Here is an 18390-nt window from a genome sequence, read left to right on the forward strand (position 1 = left end):
CACAAGGTTCAAGCGCTTGACTCTAAAAGTGGTTTGTCTGATAATATTCACTGTAAAAAGAGATCTATCCCTTTCTCTGAAGCCACGGTTGAAGCAATAGAAAAAGATTTCATCATACGATATTTGAACTCGCGGCAGTCGATTAGGCAGCCTGTTGCTTTAGCAACTACACTAATCCTTCACCTTTCAGTTGTTATTGTCATAACAACTAATGATTTTGCTTGGTCACTAAACTGCTGATGTTACATACATGTAGTTTCAATCAACACTTTTAATTACAATATATGCTCATGACTTTGCACCATTTGATCCTTGACAAATTATTACTCAAATATGTCACTTCAAAAGTGGCATTGGTTGTCGCTGCTACATCATTAAGTGGTTGTCACATCGAACTGTATCTGACATCTGAAGCTTTGATTGGAAGCAACCAAAATGAAACTTGCAGATAAATGGCTTTGATCTTTGTCACTTTAGTTCCATCAAATACAAGAAAACTTACTAGTGAATCCATTCATGTACCTTATTTCTTGACAATAGGGTTCGGAAAACTGCATAAGAAATCACGTCACAGTAGGAAATCAAATTTTCGGAAGAACACTAAGTTTCTGAATTCTGTTAATATCTGCGCAAAAATGTTATGCAAAGTTCCTTAGCTTTGGTTTAGATATGCTGATTTTGCTTGAAATCAGCTGCCGCATGGCCACATCATTCAAGCACATTATTATATATCACAACTGGCACCGTCACTATGTTTCCATGGTGCGCATGATGCGTGTTTGAAGTTGTGTGCACATGAAATTACCATGTGATAAGTGTTTCAATAAACAGTAGAATGTTACTGATTAATGCAGGAGCTGTATTAATAAAGACGAGAAACATTCTTCACCAGAGGTCATAGCGGTGTTCTTCTGTCTCGTAAAATTGAAAAACCGATCAACTGATGTGTGGAAAATGTTTAGAATGGAATAACTTTGGTGAAATTTTTTTGTGCATCATTCGCAAGAACAGTTATCATCTTTCGTAAGCGTAACCGTGTCATAGAATCATAGCGAATGGTAAATTTGTTCTGTAAGATACTTATCAAGCACAACAAGATGTAGGTGATCAGAATTAAGAACTGAAATTAAGAAATGATATATAATAAATGTACACTATCGAATGAACTCAAAAAATCAATGAGTTCATTGTATGGTGTAATGTATATCATGAGCAACCATTTCATAATTTAGTTTATGCCAAAACCAATCTTAGATTTGTCTCCCCTGATTTGCTTTTAGCATTTGATTTCCAAGAGTTCAAAATATATTTGCAATTATTTTAATTTGTGTTAACGAATCTTTGCATGAAGCTAAGAAATAGCCAAGACAACCAAAACATAGCATATTTAGCGAACTGTTTAGAATGTTAAACAAGTGATGCACATCTGCTACACCATTTAAATGGATAAATCGTTATTCAATCCCGCATGAAGTAAACAGAAAATCTCCAAAACAACTGCTTCTAGCTTGTATAGATACGTTTATTTGGTGTAAAGGATGTCGTCGCTCAAACCTTATTAACTACTAGAAAAAGTGGAGCTTTCCACATTTCTTGAATGGGTGAGTATGGCTGACTATTACGTACTTCGTTTACCCGCATTAAAAATGGATAACCGACGAACCAAGCTAAAAAATAGAATGAAGAATATAGCGACCTTCTTAACACACGCGACGTCGTAGAAGCATAATGGCTTGGAGTTTTCCTTATACGGTAGACCTCCGTCATATGATTTTAATTCATTCCGGTGTTGGCATTGTAAGGCGATAATGTCGTATAGAGGGGTATAAAAGGCTATAGTAATTATTTAATGAAGGTGCCCATGGTAAAAAAATCCAAATGTTATATACGTACTGTAACTTTATATATTAAAAATTAGTGTGTGTGCCATCATAAGGCGAAAAAGCCGTATAACAGAGATATCACAACCGGGGGTGTACTGTACCTCAAATTTCTCGTACACCGGATGACACTTGTACCTCAAGCTATTACTGTAGTAATATATAATATGTATGTAGAAATATGCTATGGTAAACACAAGGACATCTTATAGTATATTATGAATGAATGGCATAGGTAAAGCAGTCCCCATGGTATAATCATCTCCCAGTCAAAACATATGGGTAAGTTTCAAATCAAATCTTGATCAGCAATACAAGTATGTAAGGACTGTTATAGTAATTAATATGAGAAAACGTACAGACTTATGTTTCCATGATGCAGTTAATCCACAAGTTTACGTCATCCACAAGATGGAAACAGCGAAAGCCCGCGAGTCAAGTAAGTTTTGTCACTCGCATATTTTAATCAAATGTTTCATGCTTGCAAAAGATGGAAACGACACTTACGAATGATGCACAAAAAGCAGTGCAAGTCAGACATGAGTGCTCCGCTATGACTTCTGGTGTAGAATTCCTTACCTTTTTTAACAAAGCGCTTGCATTAATCTGCAACGTTAATTGTCAGACGGTACAGAAAGGTAGTTAAGTTTGAATGTATTATAACAACACTATTAATGATTATATTCAATGACTAGCAGTAAGCCTGGCAGTGCACAGGATATCTTCCATTTTCAATCAGATAGCCTGCAGGTCGGTATTTAAGAGGCTGCTTCTCAACAACCAGAGGGAGTTTGAAACCAAATATTTTTTTCAACCTAGCGGAAGACAGGGAGCGAATGCGTGTAATGTTTTGATGAAACCGCCAAAAATGTGTAAATAAATAGCATTTATGCAGACTAACAGACAGCCATACCATGAGACAGATTAACAGACATACAGACGGACTAACGAACACACAGACTAACGGACAGCCATACTATGAGACAAACAGACAGACAAATGGAAAGACAAACATACAGACTAACGGAGAGCCATACTATGAGACAAACAGACTAACAGACAGACAAATGGACAGACAAACACACAGACTAACGGAGAGCCATACTATGAGACAGACTAACGGACAGCCATACTATGAGACAGACTAACGGACAGCCATACTATGAGACAAACAGACTAACAGACAGACAAATGGAAGACAAACATACAGACTAACGGAGAGCCATACTATGAGACAAACAGACTAACAGACAGACAAATGGACAGACAAACACACAGACTAATGGAGAGCCATACTATGAGACAAACAGACTAACAGACAGACAAATGGACAGACAAACACACAGACTAACGGAGAGCCATACTATGAGACAAACGGACTAACAGACAGACAAATGGACAGACAAACACACAGACTAACGGAGAGCCATACTATGAGACAGACTAACGGACAGCCATACTATGAGACAGACTAACGGACAGCCATACTATGAGACAAACAGACAGACAAACGGACAGACTAACAGACAGATGACTAACGAACATACAGACTACTGGACAGACTCACACACAATGACAAAGTGGGATTTACTAATACAGATATACCAAAATTACCATTATTTTACAATTGCAATATTACATACATCATATACATGTAGATGCTCCATATACATTATATGCAGAGAATTGACACCCATATTATATACATGTATAGGAGATCCCTCAGCCATGTTGCAGCACCTGTTGCATGCTGCTGCATAGCTGTTTGGGTAAAAGGTTACCGAGTATGTAATACAGCTGTTTCAAAGTTATCCTAAATGATATACGGATATTATATCTGATCATTTATTTCCATGTTGGTAATTTCAGAATCTCGTATTTGATTTTATTATAGCAAATTAGAAATACATCAAAGAATAGTTTCAGCTAACAGCACCTGAGCTTTTCATAAGAGCGTGAAAAATGAAGCAATAATAGGGATAATATGAAGACATAGCTGAATCATGTTGGATCCACTAGAGACATCAATGCGCACTAGAGACATCAATGTACATAGCCGAAGAAGATAAAAATATGGCACTAGACATAATTTGCTGGAGCAATGTGTTAAATAACACCAGTTTACCATTAGCTGCTCATTCCTGAGAAGGAAAGTTCTAGAATATACTAGTTATCTGACACAATGTTATTTAATCGCAAACGACAGATTTTAAGCACCTCTTCAATTCCGGTCTCCACTTCAGAATGTCTGTCATTGAGAAGACGTTCTGCCATTCCTTTCAGTATCGCGTTTTTCTTGTTCTCTCGAGCACAAATGACAAACGGGAACCCAAACTTAGCTTTATATCTACAAATATCATTAGGAGTTATCCTGCCATCTCCACAAAATACAAAAAGTCATAGCGCAAGCTATTAGATGTTCATAAAATCATATAGTGAAATTAGTTTAAAATACATCGTCCTTGAAATAAACTTCAAGCTTTGTCAGCAGATGTGTAATACAGAACCGACAGACCTCCGAACTACTGTCAAACCTAAACATATGAAGTCAACTTATTCCTAGATCTGCTTTTTATGTTAAAACCGTCCATAATCTATGGCCAAAGTAAATGTAATTCAACAAGTAAGTTAAATTAGTAAATAAGCAATGTAAAGTAAGTTGGTGCGATGTGAGCCGCGTGAAACAGTGTACGCTTCACAAGGTAAGAAATGTTATGTATACTTCCAATGATGAACATAACACTGAGACTAGTAATTAAAGAATCTGCTGAGATATTAGAGTTGGAGTTGCATCCCCTTAACATGCCTCTCACAACTACAGCCATTTGCAAGGAGCATAAGAACAACGCATTTGCTAGTTTCTAGAGATAAGTTCGCTGAGGCATCAGAATCTGCTAGAGTAGGCAAAGGTCAACTGTAGGTCATGACTAGAATTGGACCACAACAAAATGGCTAGTCACTTTTTACATGACCCATGAAACTATGACCCTTGACTATATGAATTTAATAAAGAAATTTAACTCTTTCGCAATGTTAAACCTTTATAACGGCTCATTTTAGTACCAATACAAAAAAAAAAGTTGAGTGTTGGTAATCTAATAGTATTGCGGAGAAGTCGGAATAGTGAACTGAAGATTGTAGTAACGGAAAGTTTATAATTTGAAACATATGATGTGGTAAGGTGGTGCCAGAAAATGAAAAACAAACTGTCACGGAGAAGTGTTAAAGTTAATTTTTGCAAAGAGCACCTATTCAATTCGGTGCATCTGCCCTATATGAGACACAAATCAGCTTTTCTGCTCAGTCCGCCTACAGTATACAAGTATTCAGACAAGTTCTCTAGCAGTATTGCAAATTTCAACTCATGTAATTGATTTATTACTCTGCTGAATAAAAAACTTATTTTGTTATGTTTCGTTTTACAACTATTTTTACTGGTTTTTTATTGTTTGTTGAGATTGAAATAACTCAGATGGGCGTAAACTCGTTCACACACTGATTCGAAGCTCTAAAACGTTTATCGATGATGATCAGAATTTTCTTCACTAGCGGCGTACGAAGTACTAGCATCTGGAGAAGCAATTTTTATTGCTTGCCAAAATCCGTTTTCAAACTCCAAACTTCTTCGGCATTTGCTCAAAACTCTGAAAGCAACACGCTCAAGATAGGTAAGAATTCCATCAATCTAATATGTACTTGATAAAATTGTCCCTTGTTTATCTCCGTCTGACGCTTCGACGTGTATGAAAAACTGATGCGAAAAAAATGCTTAAGTAGGCAAAATTCATATCGCTATGCTTGAAACTGTTCATTATTTTTTCGATAAACTTTGAAAATAACATGATTGAGCAAAGTAAAAACTATATCACTCTAATATATTTTGCACAAAATAGTTTTTTGCTTGTCTCGGTCTGATGCTTCGATGTATATGAAAAACTGATTTTGATAAATGCTAACACAAGCGACATAAATGACGCTCTGCCAGTGAGAGAGTGCATATATAGGCAGCATAATTGTCACTACGCATGGCACAGGGTGATTGTACAAGCCAAAATAACTTAGATAACAAGTAATCTAATAAACAGAAATGCAGAATACTTAGAATATATGATACAATGTATATGTCATTTGTTAATTAAGAAATAGGAGTAGTGTGAAGTAGGCAGCACTGTACTGGGCATTGAGCTGATCCATGGTAACTTTTTCTTCATCTGTAATGTCATCTAGTCCAGCAGCCTTCTGCTCCTCTGTTGACTCTGTGGTCAGCTGACCAAGCGCTGCGATTTTTCCAGCCAAGTCCGGATGGCATCTTAAGATTCCAATTTGACCTACCAATGTTCGAATAGAACTGTATTCATATTAAGGAAAACCTGTTCATAATTTTTTTTGAAATAATTCGCACATTTGTTTTAGAATAATCAGAATTTTGCTGCACTGCCACCTGGTAGCTTAGCGATGCTATCAAGACTAGATTTCTACGAAATCCTGAGAACGCAGCAAGTTCCATTCATGTTTCGGCAAATGCGACGTAAAGAACTATCCAAATGTATTGGAGAGCTACCGCTCTGTAAACAAAATTCATGGATTGATTATAGCCAAAAACCTCTGCGAGAAAGTCCATGAGGGTTTCTAATAAGGTTGGTCTACAGACTTTGGACGGATTTTGCACACGATCTATAAGTTCTAGCGTGGCATCTGTAAGTGGATGCCCTTCATAACGCCACCAATGGTCCTCGGGTGACTTGGACACCGGTCTACTGATTATAAATCGGCGTGCCAATCACTGAACCACTAAATTGTAGTAATCACGAAAAGTATGGTACACGACAGTTTATTAATTAAATCTTGCTAGCACAACCTTCTTTTCAATTTATCATATTCACACATTTGCATCAATCTCATCAAATTGTTGGATCTTCATTTGCATCAATCTAGTCAAATTGTTGGGTCTTTATTAGCACATACAACGGTCAACCTGGAGTTAAGTGAGGGTGTAATTTTTCAATCGGTGTCACATGAAAGTCATATAAAACCGCTCAATCTGACTTAAGTAAGACCAAGAAACTAATTTAAATTAGTATTTTCAATTTTGACTTGAGTAATTTAGAATATTGTCGCATGTAAAAAGTGTAAAAAAGCTAACAATTGATGCCGCAACTTGCTGAAGTGGATGTAGGATTTTTATGTAAGCATTACTGCAAACCTTAAGAGCTTTCATTTATCAAAACATTAAGCTATCTCGCAATACATAAAGATCACACTCCATCTCTCCTCGCGATGAGTTGATCATACCATTCGGGAAAAGAGTTGATCCAGAGTTGAGATTACTCAGCACAAAATGCTGATTTGCAGCGCAAGGTTTACGCTGAAGATTTGCAGCACAAAGTTGAGATTGTCAACACAAAGTGTTGAAAGTGTTGTGTTGAAAATGTATTGTGTTGAGATTCAATACACTACTTTCAACCAATTTTTCCGATGTTGCTTTCGACAATGATCCATGAACAGGTTCATTGAAGGCAATTGTTCTTGATGCATGAGAAGACGAATTCTTGGGTTTCAGATCAGAGAGGTGATCTGAAACGTTAAAAAAGCTTGTTCTCGAAACCAGACGAAGTTCTGAAACAAAATATTCTTAGTGACCTGGCGGAAGGCACGGCATCTGCGAGCGAAGTTTGGATGAAATCAGCAACAAAGTGCATAGCGGATACACAGGCTAACACAAACATGCCACACGCATAGACAAAGTTGGATTTATTAAAGATTTCAGTACATATGTGTTAAATGATGCTGCTAGAAAACATTTTAAAGTTTCTTCATGAAAAGCTATTTATTTTTTTTCACAATCAATCGAATTCCCTGATGCAAATAGGAATTGTCAACTAAACTCGATTGTTTTCATCTATTTGTCATGTTTTAGCATTCTTCCCTTCAGTTTCTATACCTCCATATCTTTTTAACTGGGCTTTGTAACCCTTTCCTTCAAGCAAATGAGTTGTGCTCTGATTAAAGATTTTATAACCCTTAGTGCAACATGCATAAATTTCAATTTAAATATGGAAAGCGTATCACAAATTTCAAATAGTCAGTGTTAAACTTTTACCACAGCCCATCAAAATTGTGCGGTAACAAATTTCAATGAGCAACATCAAAGCAATGTAAATGTTTTTTTTCAATAATTGTTAAAGAACTGCATTGTGCAACACTAAATTTTATAGACAAACTTAATTTAAGCCGCTAAATTTTGTTCAACTATAAGCAAAGTGTGAAACCTTACAGCTGAAAGGATTGAAAAACACTGGGAATTTTGCAGTTTTGTTCATTTTTTTGTTGTGTGCGACAAGAACAAACTCATGGCATGATTGAAAGTTCACAAAAGCCAAAATAATCAACAAAAGAGTCTTTTAGATCATCACAAAAATAGTTTCTGCTCAATTTTGAAAGTGCGGTGGTTGAGTAGAGATGCCACAGATGAACTTTACATGTATATTCACCCTACATGACATAAAATAATTTAAACTTAAGTTAACAATCATTTCAAGGGGATGTAACTCCAACTCTCTAGTAGATTTTGGTCTTCCAACAAACTTATCACGAAACAGCAAACCTGTTAGTCTTATGCTCCTTGCCCATGGCTGTGAATGGGAAACCCATTTTGAGGGAAAGCAACTCCAGCTCTCATATCTTTGTGATCTGATCCTCTAACTATTGGCCTTATTGTTGTTTGTATACTTAGAGAGTATAAATAACACCTCTTACCTTGTGAAGCACACACGTGTCATGCTACTTCCATCTAGCTACCTTGATACTTATTAAACAAAATATAGTAAATAACATCTTTACGGTAATTTTCACCATAGATTATGAATAGTTTTAGCATAAAAAGCAAATCTAGGAACGATTGATTTAAAATGTAGAGGTTCAACTGTAGTTCTGAGGTATGTTGGTTCTGTGTTACACACCAGCTGGCTAGACTTGAGGTTTATTTCAAGGATGATATATTTAAAACTAATTTCACTAAATGATTATTTCACAGACATCTTATAGCTTGCTCTCTAGCTTTTCATATTTTGTGGGAATAGCAGGACAACTCCTTCTAAGGGTATTTGTAAATATAAAGCTAAGTTTGGGTTCTCGTTTGTCATTCGTGCTTGAGAGAATAAAAAGGACGCAATACTAAAAGGAATGGCGAATCATCTTCTGAACGACAGACATTTTGAAGTTGAGACTGGAATTGAAGAGATGCTTAAAATCTGTCAAAATTCAATTAAATAACATCGTGTTAGATAACTATAATTTTCTAAATCGTTCCTTCTTAAAAATGAGCACCTAATGGTAAACGGGTGTCATTTAAAGCATTGCTTCCACAAATTACAGTATATCTAGTGCCAATTTTTTCACTTGTTGTTCGGCTGTGCACATTGATGTCTCTAGATGTCTGTGCACATTGATGTCTCTAGTGGATTCAACATGATTCAGCTATATGGCTCAATATTATCCATATTATTGCTTTCATTTTTCAAGGTCTAAAGAGAGGTTTAACCACAATTACTCGTGCGCAAATCTGGTCACGTCATTGGCGACTAAACCAGCTTCCCTATCTGTGCTCTAGTGTGGATGAAGAGGGTGGCTAGCAACCCTGCAGGACTAAAATCAAAACCTCGCAAATGGCGGAGGAGCTTCTCTGCAAGTAACAGCCAGTTTGCTACAAATGCTGTCTAATGAAAACACCAAACAGAAGGCAATGGCAAACCGCTGTTCAAAACTGCCAAGAAAATTCATGGTTACAGGAAGTAGGGAAGAACCATGATCTACCGTGCCTACTTTCTTGCAGGACATGATACTTAAAGGGAAAATGAGAGGTGCCACTAGCTGAGACTATTCCATGACATCATGACCAATACTTACACAAAATGACAAATCCTTTTTGTCATTTTGTGTAAGTCTGTTTTTCAGTATGCGTAAAAGTTAAATGCATGCAATCTTTCCTTATCTTCTAGTACATGTCTTTGCGGATTTTCTTCTTTTCCTTGAGTCAAGTCATAAGCTAAGGTAATACTAGCTTGGTGAAGAATTGGTTCCTTCATAGTTGATGAGCTGGAAAACTGGTCAAGCATCAAGGACAACCCTGCTCGTAAAGCATGTATGTTAATTGGTTGAAACTAAGTTTAATTTTTTCTTTTAGTAAACTTGACATGCCAAGCGTAGGCTCACCTAATAGGGAGAGAACTGTTACCATCTTGGCACAGTACAACTATGAACATAATTTTACTATTTGAACAAAAGGGAGAGCTCATCCGGTCAGCATTGCCAAAATGTGTAAACTCAAATCTCCCCCAGGTTCAAATTAGCTTCTTACGGTTCTCTACATATGTGGCTAAAGTAAATATTAATGCCTATGATGATTAACAAAAACTGTAATATGGTAGGCTACCAAGCCATACAACTAAATATTGACTTCTGATAAACCAATAGTAAAAAATTCTCAAAAGTTGTGCAGACAACTCTAACCAACTGTCTGCATTACATTAGACAACTTAGACTCTTTGATTAAGACGAACCACTTGCATGATTGCTAAAATTATTTTCTCCTAGGAAATCAGCAATAACAAATCATTTGATTCTCATGAAGTAAAACGTGTGCTAGTGGTCTTGTTTGTTTGAAGACAAATAACTACTGTCAGATTGCGTGACATGGGCGTGAGATGCGTGAGGCATGGAGCAATTGCGTGTTTCTCACGTCCAATGCGCGAGAGTTGGCAGGCCTGTTCGATGTAGCTTCATCATCGATCGTTCTCTTTTATAATGACCATAGTAGGAATATATAAATTGTCTGCAAAATGGAAGATTTAAGTAAAACCTTGTTTCAAATTTTGAACACCCTAGTAAATTATCTGCCAAAAAAAGCTTACCATATGTGAATTGGAATATCTATCATATGCGTAGTAGGATTAGGTCTGTCATTTATAATTGTTGTAGCGCTGACTCACACTCCATCATCTATTAAAGTATTCACGATATGTTTTCATCATTAGTTAGTCTTGCCTAAGGTATGTTATGGTATGTTATTATAAAGCAATTATGATGTGGTTTTCGTAGCTGTTTTTGCTGTTGAGGAGTTATGCTAGGAGCATTGTGTTGCTGGAGTTAGTAAGCTATGTATGCTTGGTGAATAAAGGAGAGTATCACAACAGAGCTGAAGTTGAGAGGCATTTAGTAAGATTAGTAGACCAAGATTCAGAACTTACAAGCTATTTCGGCTAAACAATGGCATCAGTAAAGCTGTCAGATATAATCACTAAGTATGAGGACAGCTCCAGTGGAGAATTCAGTGAGTGGTTGGATAAGCTAGAACTGGTTGGAAAATTACAAAAGATTACAGATCTTCAAACATTTCTGCCCTTGTTTCTTGCTGGAGCAGCCTTCGCAGTGTATAAACAACTGCCGGACAGTGAAAAAGAGGATTCTGATAAGCTAAAATCTGCATTGCTGATGGCTTTTGGAGTTAATTGTTATGCAGCTTATGAGCAACTGCAAAAAAGTGTGCTGCAAGAAGGTGAGCCAGTTGATGTTTATCTGGCTTACATCAGAAGGTTAGTAGCGTTAGTGGGGCAAAATGATGCAGAACCAATCATGAAATGTGCTTTCATGGCAGGGCTGCCAATAGATATTTCTATTCAGCTAAAATGCATGGCATCAGTAGAAAAATTGGGCTTGAGTGAACTTGTAGCTCGAGCAAGAATGATGCTGAGCACCAAAGCATCTGAGATGGCATGCGCAGCAGGTGCGATGATGAAGCACAAACGAGGTTGTTTTACTTGTGGAGGCTCAAATCATTTTGCTCGTGATTGTCCCGGTAATACTACTCCTAGGCAACAGATAAGAAAGCCCCGGGTATGTTACACATGTGGTGAGCCAGGCCATCTGGCAAAGCACTGTGCAGTTGGCAAGGAGACTGCACAACAGGGAAATGGTCAGGGGGAGCGTCAGCACCGGATGTTCCTCCACAACGTCAGTAATCAGTCAGGTGCTGCCATTTATCACCATCAAAATACAAGATTGCATAATAAAAACTCTAGTGGACACTGGATGTCAACAGTCTGTGCTTATAAGTCAGCTTTGTCAAGAGTTGGGCTTGTCAAAACGTGGACCACAAAAGGTAGTAAAAATGCTAAATGGTGAAAGTACAAGATGCTGTGGTGAAGTATTAGTACATTTGTTGGTGAATAATACAAATGTAACAGCTAGATGCCTGGTTGCCCCACAGCTTGTGTGTGATGCCCAGATGATTATTGGAATGGACATTATAACCATGCTGGGAGGAATGTATGTTGGAACTAATAATGATGTGCGGTTCGGAGGACAGCATTGTGCAGTGACAGAAAATGATCCAGAGCAATTGAAGATTGATGAAAGTGACTTTACAGCTGTGTTTGATGGTGTAAAGTGGACGATAGAGTGGAAATGGGAAAATGGTGAACCTACAATGGCAAACCAGTGCAGTGAATATGCAGTGCCCAATGATTGTAGAGAGATCTTTGATGATGAAGTAAGTCAATGGATAAGCAATGGATGGCTTGAACAGTTTAACCCCCATGTTCATGGCAAAGCAGATGGTGTTATACCGTTAATGGCTGCACGGCAGCCAAACAAGCCAAAAAAGGTCAGACCGGTCATGGATTATCGACAGCTCAACACTTTTATAAAGAGTAACCCTAGAATTGATGTGGCAGTGTGCCAAGAAAAACTATGGGCATGGCGTAAAAGAGACAATCAGGCTTCAATTTTGGACTTGAGAAAAGCATACCTACAAATACACGTGTCAGAACAATTGCAAAGATTTCAACTTGTGAAGTTCAAAGGACAACTATATGTGATGAAAAGAATGGGTTTTGGCTTGAGTGTTGCCCCTAAAGTAATGTCAAAGATAATTGCAAAGGTTCTCGCCCAAGACAGCCGCATATCAGAGGGAACTGATCACTATATAGATGAAATTTGGGTGAACGAAAGTGTCGTTACAGCTGAAGAAGTCAGATGGCTCTTGTCAAAGTATGGCTTGGAGACAAAAGAGCCTGTGCTGTTGACCAACTCCCGTGTGCTAGGCCTGAGAGTAATCAAAGATCCAGATAACCAGTACAAATGGTACAGAGATGGTGTAGTTCCCATATTACAGGAGATTCCAACAAAACGTGAGTTATTCTCTGTGTTTGGGAAGTTGATTGGTCATTACCCAGTGGCAGGATGGCTGAGACCTGCCTGCAGTTGCCTGAAACGACAAACTAATGAGATAAGATGGGATGAAGAGATTCAAGTTCCTGTCAGAGTGTTTGCCAAGGAAGTCATGAAGAGAATCTCGCAGCATGATTCAGTCACTGGGCGTTGGAGTGTGAGCAATGTTTTAGAAGGTGTTGTGTAGTGTGATGCAAGCAGTTTGGCAGTTGGTTGTTGTTTGGAGATAGATGGAAATATCGTGGAAGATGCTACATGGCTTAGGAAAGTTCATGGGTCACATATCAATGTCGCTGAGTTGGAAGCAGTGATAAAAGGGCTGAATATTGCCCTGCGCTGGGGGATTGCTAAACTGAAAATCGTAACTGATTCTGCTAGTGTATACGGCTGGGTGCGGTCAATATTAGTGGATAGTAAAATACCTAAGGTCAGTGGCCTGAGTGAGACGGTGATCAAGAAAAGACTCGGGATCATTTCCCAATTGGTAATAGAGTATCACATCAAAATGACTATTCAGTTGGTGCCTTCAACATCTAACAAGGCAGATGTGCTAACCAGGGCATCACAGAAGTAGCTGAACAGCCCGTGCCTAGCTGTAGTGACATTAGATGATAAAACCAAGGAAATAACAAAGCTTCATGATAAGCATCATTTGGGAGTCAAGAAGACCCTGTATTTGGCCAAGAGGATGTGTGGACAAAATGTGGATGAGAAGGTCGTGAAACAGGTGGTAGATTCTTGCAATCAGTGTCGGCGAGTGGATCCCGTCTCAATTAAATGGAATCACGGATGGCTGTCGATTGACAAAGTATGGCAGAGGGTGGCAATGGACATTGCGTATGTTAATAAAAGAGCTTTCCTGACTCTGATTGACTGCTGACCAAGTCGCTTTGTTATGTGGAGAAGACTGCCAAATGAAACTGCTTCCACAGTAGCCAAGGAGTTGAATAAAATATTCTTGGAACGAGGAGCTCCAGACGAGGTGCTATGTGACAATGGGCCATGCTTCAGAAGCTCTGAGATGACTCAATTTTTCAAAGAGTGGGGGATAATGCAGGTGTTCTGTTGTGCGTATAAACATTCAGAAAACCGCGTAATAGAGCGCAACCACCGTACAATTAAAAGAATGGTTGCCCGAACTGGTGGTCGGGTGGAAGACATGGTCTACTGGTACAACAACTCACCCAACTTTGACAATATAGTTCCTGCAGCTAATGTGTATCAGTATGAGGCCAGGCTATTAGGAGCGCCCAAGGCTATTGGGTTACCAGGAGAATTGCGGGATACAAAAGCTAGTCCCTATCAGGCGGGCGATGTGGTTTATGTAAAACCGAGGAATATGCAAACTGATACGACATGGAAGCAAGCTAAAATGACAAGAGTGGTAGCAGATCATGTAATCGAAGTGGAAGGTATAAATAGACACGTGGCCGATGTAAGACCTGTTATAGCTGACTCACAAATATCACAGAGTTGTGACCGCCTGGTGACCAATGGAACTGTAGAATATTGCGTAGAGAATAGTGATGACCAAATCAGTGACTTTGATGTTAGTGAGCCCAGCAATGATACTGACAATAGTGAGAGCAATAGTGACAGTGATTTACGTGAGAACGATACTTTACCCCTAGGGAGAGACAGAAGGTTACCTCCTTACTTGAATGATATTGTTCTTTACTGACATTGCAGGTACATTAATATGATCTAGAGATCAGGGGAGAGTGTGAATTGGAATACCTATCATATGCGTAGTAGGATTAGGTCTGTCATTTATAATTGTTTTAGCGCTGACTCACACTCCATCATCTATTAAAGTAATCACGATATGTTTTCGTCATTAGTTAGTCTTGCCTAAGGTATGTTATGGTATGTTATTGTAAAGCAATTATGCTGTGGTTTTCGTAGCTGTTTTTGCTGTTGATGAGTTATGCTAGGAGCATTGTGTTGCTGGAGTTAGTAAGCTACGTATGCTTGGTGAATAAAGGAGAGTATCACAACAGAGCTGAAGTTGAGAGGCATTTAGTAAGATTAGTACAACAAGATTCAGAACTTACATCATATAATATATTTCGTGCGTCTTTAGCATGAAGCTAATGTACTTTAACTAAACCGAAGCATTACCTTTTTGACAAAGATTTTTTACAAACGTCGTGATAGATTTGTGAAACGTGTCAACACTTTCAAACGGTCGATCATCATATACTCCCGCCACCACAACAGGGCACTTTTCTACGACATTCTCAAATGTGGCCACAAAATCGCCAAAATCTAATTGACTGGCTTCTGAAATGGTTAACATGATCATCTCTAAAATTGTGGGCGTGGTGTCACACCAAATGGTCTCAGAAAATGTGGCATCATATAATAAAAAGCATCTTACAAAAGTGGCTGACACTATTGAATTATACGTTTTCGGTGTGGCCAAATATGCTAACGTATTTTTGTTATTGTTACAACATCATCTTACACACTTCGGGTTATACGTTGACGTCTCGCAAATAAAGGTGAGAAGATTCACCCGGAAACAGCTGGCGCTGGTACTAAGAAAGGCGAAGGCCATCGACAATGTTCTTGCGGGCGTATTGTGGGCGATCGTGAAAACGCTAAAAGGACGTACATGTATAATATGTTGTTCATTTTTAAAAGGTAACATAACGAGCCAAGATTGTAAATTGGATAAATGCAAATAATTTTGTTTAAAGGTAAGATCTCAAACAGGTTTATCGTAAATGGGCAAACTTGTCCTAATCTTTTGTGTCATATATCAATAATAATTGTAAACAATTATATACATTTAGCAATACACAATGGTCTTTTGTTTAAAACAACCTTCTGTGTTTACAAATATGGGTGATTCAATAGAAATACTATAGTTTGTATCTTAGTTGTAAAACAGTATTGGCAAATTTAGCGTAAATAATTACGACCAACAGTTAATGCGAAGTCACAGCTGGATATATACATATATATATGTTAAAACATCTTATACGAAATTGTCCTTCAACTTTTCATTTCTTTAGGCTTTTTATAGAAATACCCAGTTTTTATTTGAATATGTTAAACAACACAATTGTAGTTAGTATGATGATGGTCCCTGTTCTTGTCTTTCAAGTTCAACATTGTAGAGCTTCTTCACTCTCATGGTGTCTGACGCTGTGTATTTCTCTGCGTTAGAAAAATAAGAGCTTATCAAACTGTACGAATATAACTCGTTGTTTTCTGTGGGACATTTGCTGGTTTTCATATTTTTAAAATTAGTTTAGCTGTGTTGTCATAACATTTAAAAACTCTTTTGTGTTGCTAGATGTTTTTTATTCCTCTAAGGTAAGAGCTTTGGAGTTCATCAGTTAAAAAACAGGTAAAATTTTTTAATGACATTTGCTGCTTATTTCAAAATTGTAATTTTACTGCAAAGCTTTACATTTAAATAAACACAACACGAGACAGTTTGAAACACAAACAATCATTTGCTGGTTTCTTTTAGCATAAATTTGGGATGAAGAAAGAACAATCCTTTTATCCTATAAAGCATTCAAGGCAGGAAAGCTGACAGAAAGCTGTTGCTTATAAGATTATGTTTCCAATATTTTTACTTGGATTTTTATCTGGAGTTGCTTGTGCATTGGCCATCTTGCTTGCACTCATTGTGCATCTGACCAATGATTACCAGGGCTTCAATTTACGCACCCCCTTGAACATTAACCAGTTTTCTCCCTCCATCATACCAAAGGTAAGCCTATATATTTGTACTTCAGGGTTCTGTTCGTAGTGCCAGCTTTTTTAGAATGTAGAATTTAGAATTAAATTAACATTGGCTCACTTTGACCTTAGATCTTTACTTTCAACTCACAAATGATAAATAATGTTGGTGTTTAGCGGCTTCAACTATATAGTCAGTAATTTTTCCTACCTTTTTAGTTGCTTCTAGTTTCAAAATTCTCATTGTATAGGCTCATATAGTGGCTTAGGAGAATTTTCCATTTGCTTGTATGTTTGAAGGGAAACCAAATTTTTTATTTTAAAGCAGTGTAATGTTCAGATAGAAGGTTAAGACTTTGTTCTACTGTTTTACAACTAAATGAGATCCATATATAATGTATTTCTTTCTATGTGATGATTTCAGACTCTTAAAGATTTCTATGCTGCCAGAAATGAGAAACCGGAACGAGCATGTCTCGGCATCAATGTACTACTTATGTTTTTATTCCAGGAGCTCAAAAACTCTGACAGCTTGCGCAGGTGTGTGTTTATGCTTCCTTAAGACTATGACTCTCAGATCATTTTCTTTTCAGTGAAATCTTTAGTGTGTTAAAATCCATTAAACTCACAATGTGTTAATTACAATTGAAAAGGCTCAGAACCTCAAAAGAAATTCTGTTGGACACTGAACAGTATTAAGCTTGATGTTTAGCGCAAATTCTTAGCATGTTCAATTTGTAATGCATATACTCAAGAAATCTTATTTGACATCTCTATTTTATATTGATTTGCGACCTTAATTGAGCATCAACTTCTGCTGACAAGTGTGATATTAACAATCACATACCTTCTTCAAATTGGTCTGAATTCATGACAGCATCCATTGGCTGAGATCAAATATCAATAGACCAGTGAAACAAAATGGACATCTGTAGGTGTTGCCAGATGTCATTGGCTTTTATATCATTAGTGAGTTTTGTATTTTGATAAAAACTTTACTTGCAATTCTAATGTGCTCAAAGAATCATGGTATAAAAAGCTGACATATTGAACACTGCATTTTCACGCTGCTACTATATTCTCCATCGACGTCAATATTTTTTTACAAAAGATGAAATGTAACCAAGTTTTATGGTTTCTTGTTGTTTGTCTTGCTGAAACTAAAGGTTGTTGCCTAGCTATAAAACTGCTGATCATATGATTGTGGAAATATTCTATGGATTTTTAGTATTGTATCTAAGGTGTAGCAATATTTAGTTTTTTGGGTTTCAGTTTAAAATTAAAGACAAGTTAGACTAATTTTTTGATGTAGAACTGAAAGTCTGGCTACACACACCACAAAACATGTTTTTTGTGACATCGGTACTGAGTTGTTGACACATCACGTGGAAATGAACATGTTGGTCTTCGTCAGCAAAAATAAAGCTGATGCATTTGTGGATGGTTGAAATCGTCTATTATAGTGATCTCAATTCAATTTTATTCCTTTCCAATATGAGCGTTGGAATACGTTGCATTCAAGATTGGCTTTCAAACAATGTTAACAACAGGACTTAGGACAAACAGCAAGGATCTTTTCACTTTT

General features: G+C 37.4%; 2 protein-coding genes across 2 annotated transcripts in view; one reads left to right on the forward strand and one right to left on the reverse strand.

The window, feature by feature from the left end:
• Positions 1 to 3749: 3749 nt before the first annotated feature.
• Positions 3750 to 15419, reverse strand: LOC137401769 (2-oxo-4-hydroxy-4-carboxy-5-ureidoimidazoline decarboxylase-like). Its single transcript, XM_068088252.1, has 3 exons — positions 15228 to 15419; positions 6055 to 6208; positions 3750 to 4227 (listed from the first exon to the last, which is right to left on the reverse strand). Exons 1-3 carry the CDS (start codon positions 15409 to 15411, stop codon positions 4047 to 4049), a joined length of 519 nt encoding a protein of 172 aa, XP_067944353.1. The 5' UTR covers positions 15412 to 15419; the 3' UTR covers positions 3750 to 4046.
• Positions 15420 to 15708: 289 nt separating this feature from the next.
• LOC137402089 (PDZ domain-containing protein 8-like) overlaps positions 15709 to 18390 on the forward strand; it is a 67646-nt gene continuing 64964 nt past the window's right edge. Inside the window, exons 1-3 of the mRNA XM_068088553.1 lie at positions 15709 to 15752; positions 16591 to 16836; positions 17230 to 17345. Coding sequence (XP_067944654.1) covers positions 16681 to 16836; positions 17230 to 17345 — 272 coding nt within the window. The 5' untranslated portion in view covers positions 15709 to 15752; positions 16591 to 16680. The remainder of the gene's footprint in view (positions 15753 to 16590; positions 16837 to 17229; positions 17346 to 18390) is intronic.

Source organism: Watersipora subatra, chromosome 8 (assembly GCF_963576615.1).
Source record: "Watersipora subatra chromosome 8, tzWatSuba1.1, whole genome shotgun sequence".
In the NCBI taxonomy this organism is placed as follows: Eukaryota; Metazoa; Bryozoa; class Gymnolaemata; order Cheilostomatida; family Watersiporidae; genus Watersipora; species Watersipora subatra.

Excerpts from the sequence above, each read along its gene's own strand:
- LOC137401769 (XM_068088252.1), bottom strand. The coding sequence starts at position 15,411 with ATGATCATGTTAACCATTTCAGAAGCCAGTCAATTAGATTTTGGCGAT. Across the intron at positions 6,209-15,227 it reads AAAAAATCTTTGTCAAAAAG|GTCAAATTGGAATCTTAAGA; the intron begins GTAATGCTTCGG and ends GAACATTGGTAG. Across the intron at positions 4,228-6,054 it reads ATGGATCAGCTCAATGCCCA|ATATAAAGCTAAGTTTGGGT; the intron begins GTACAGTGCTGC and ends TGATATTTGTAG.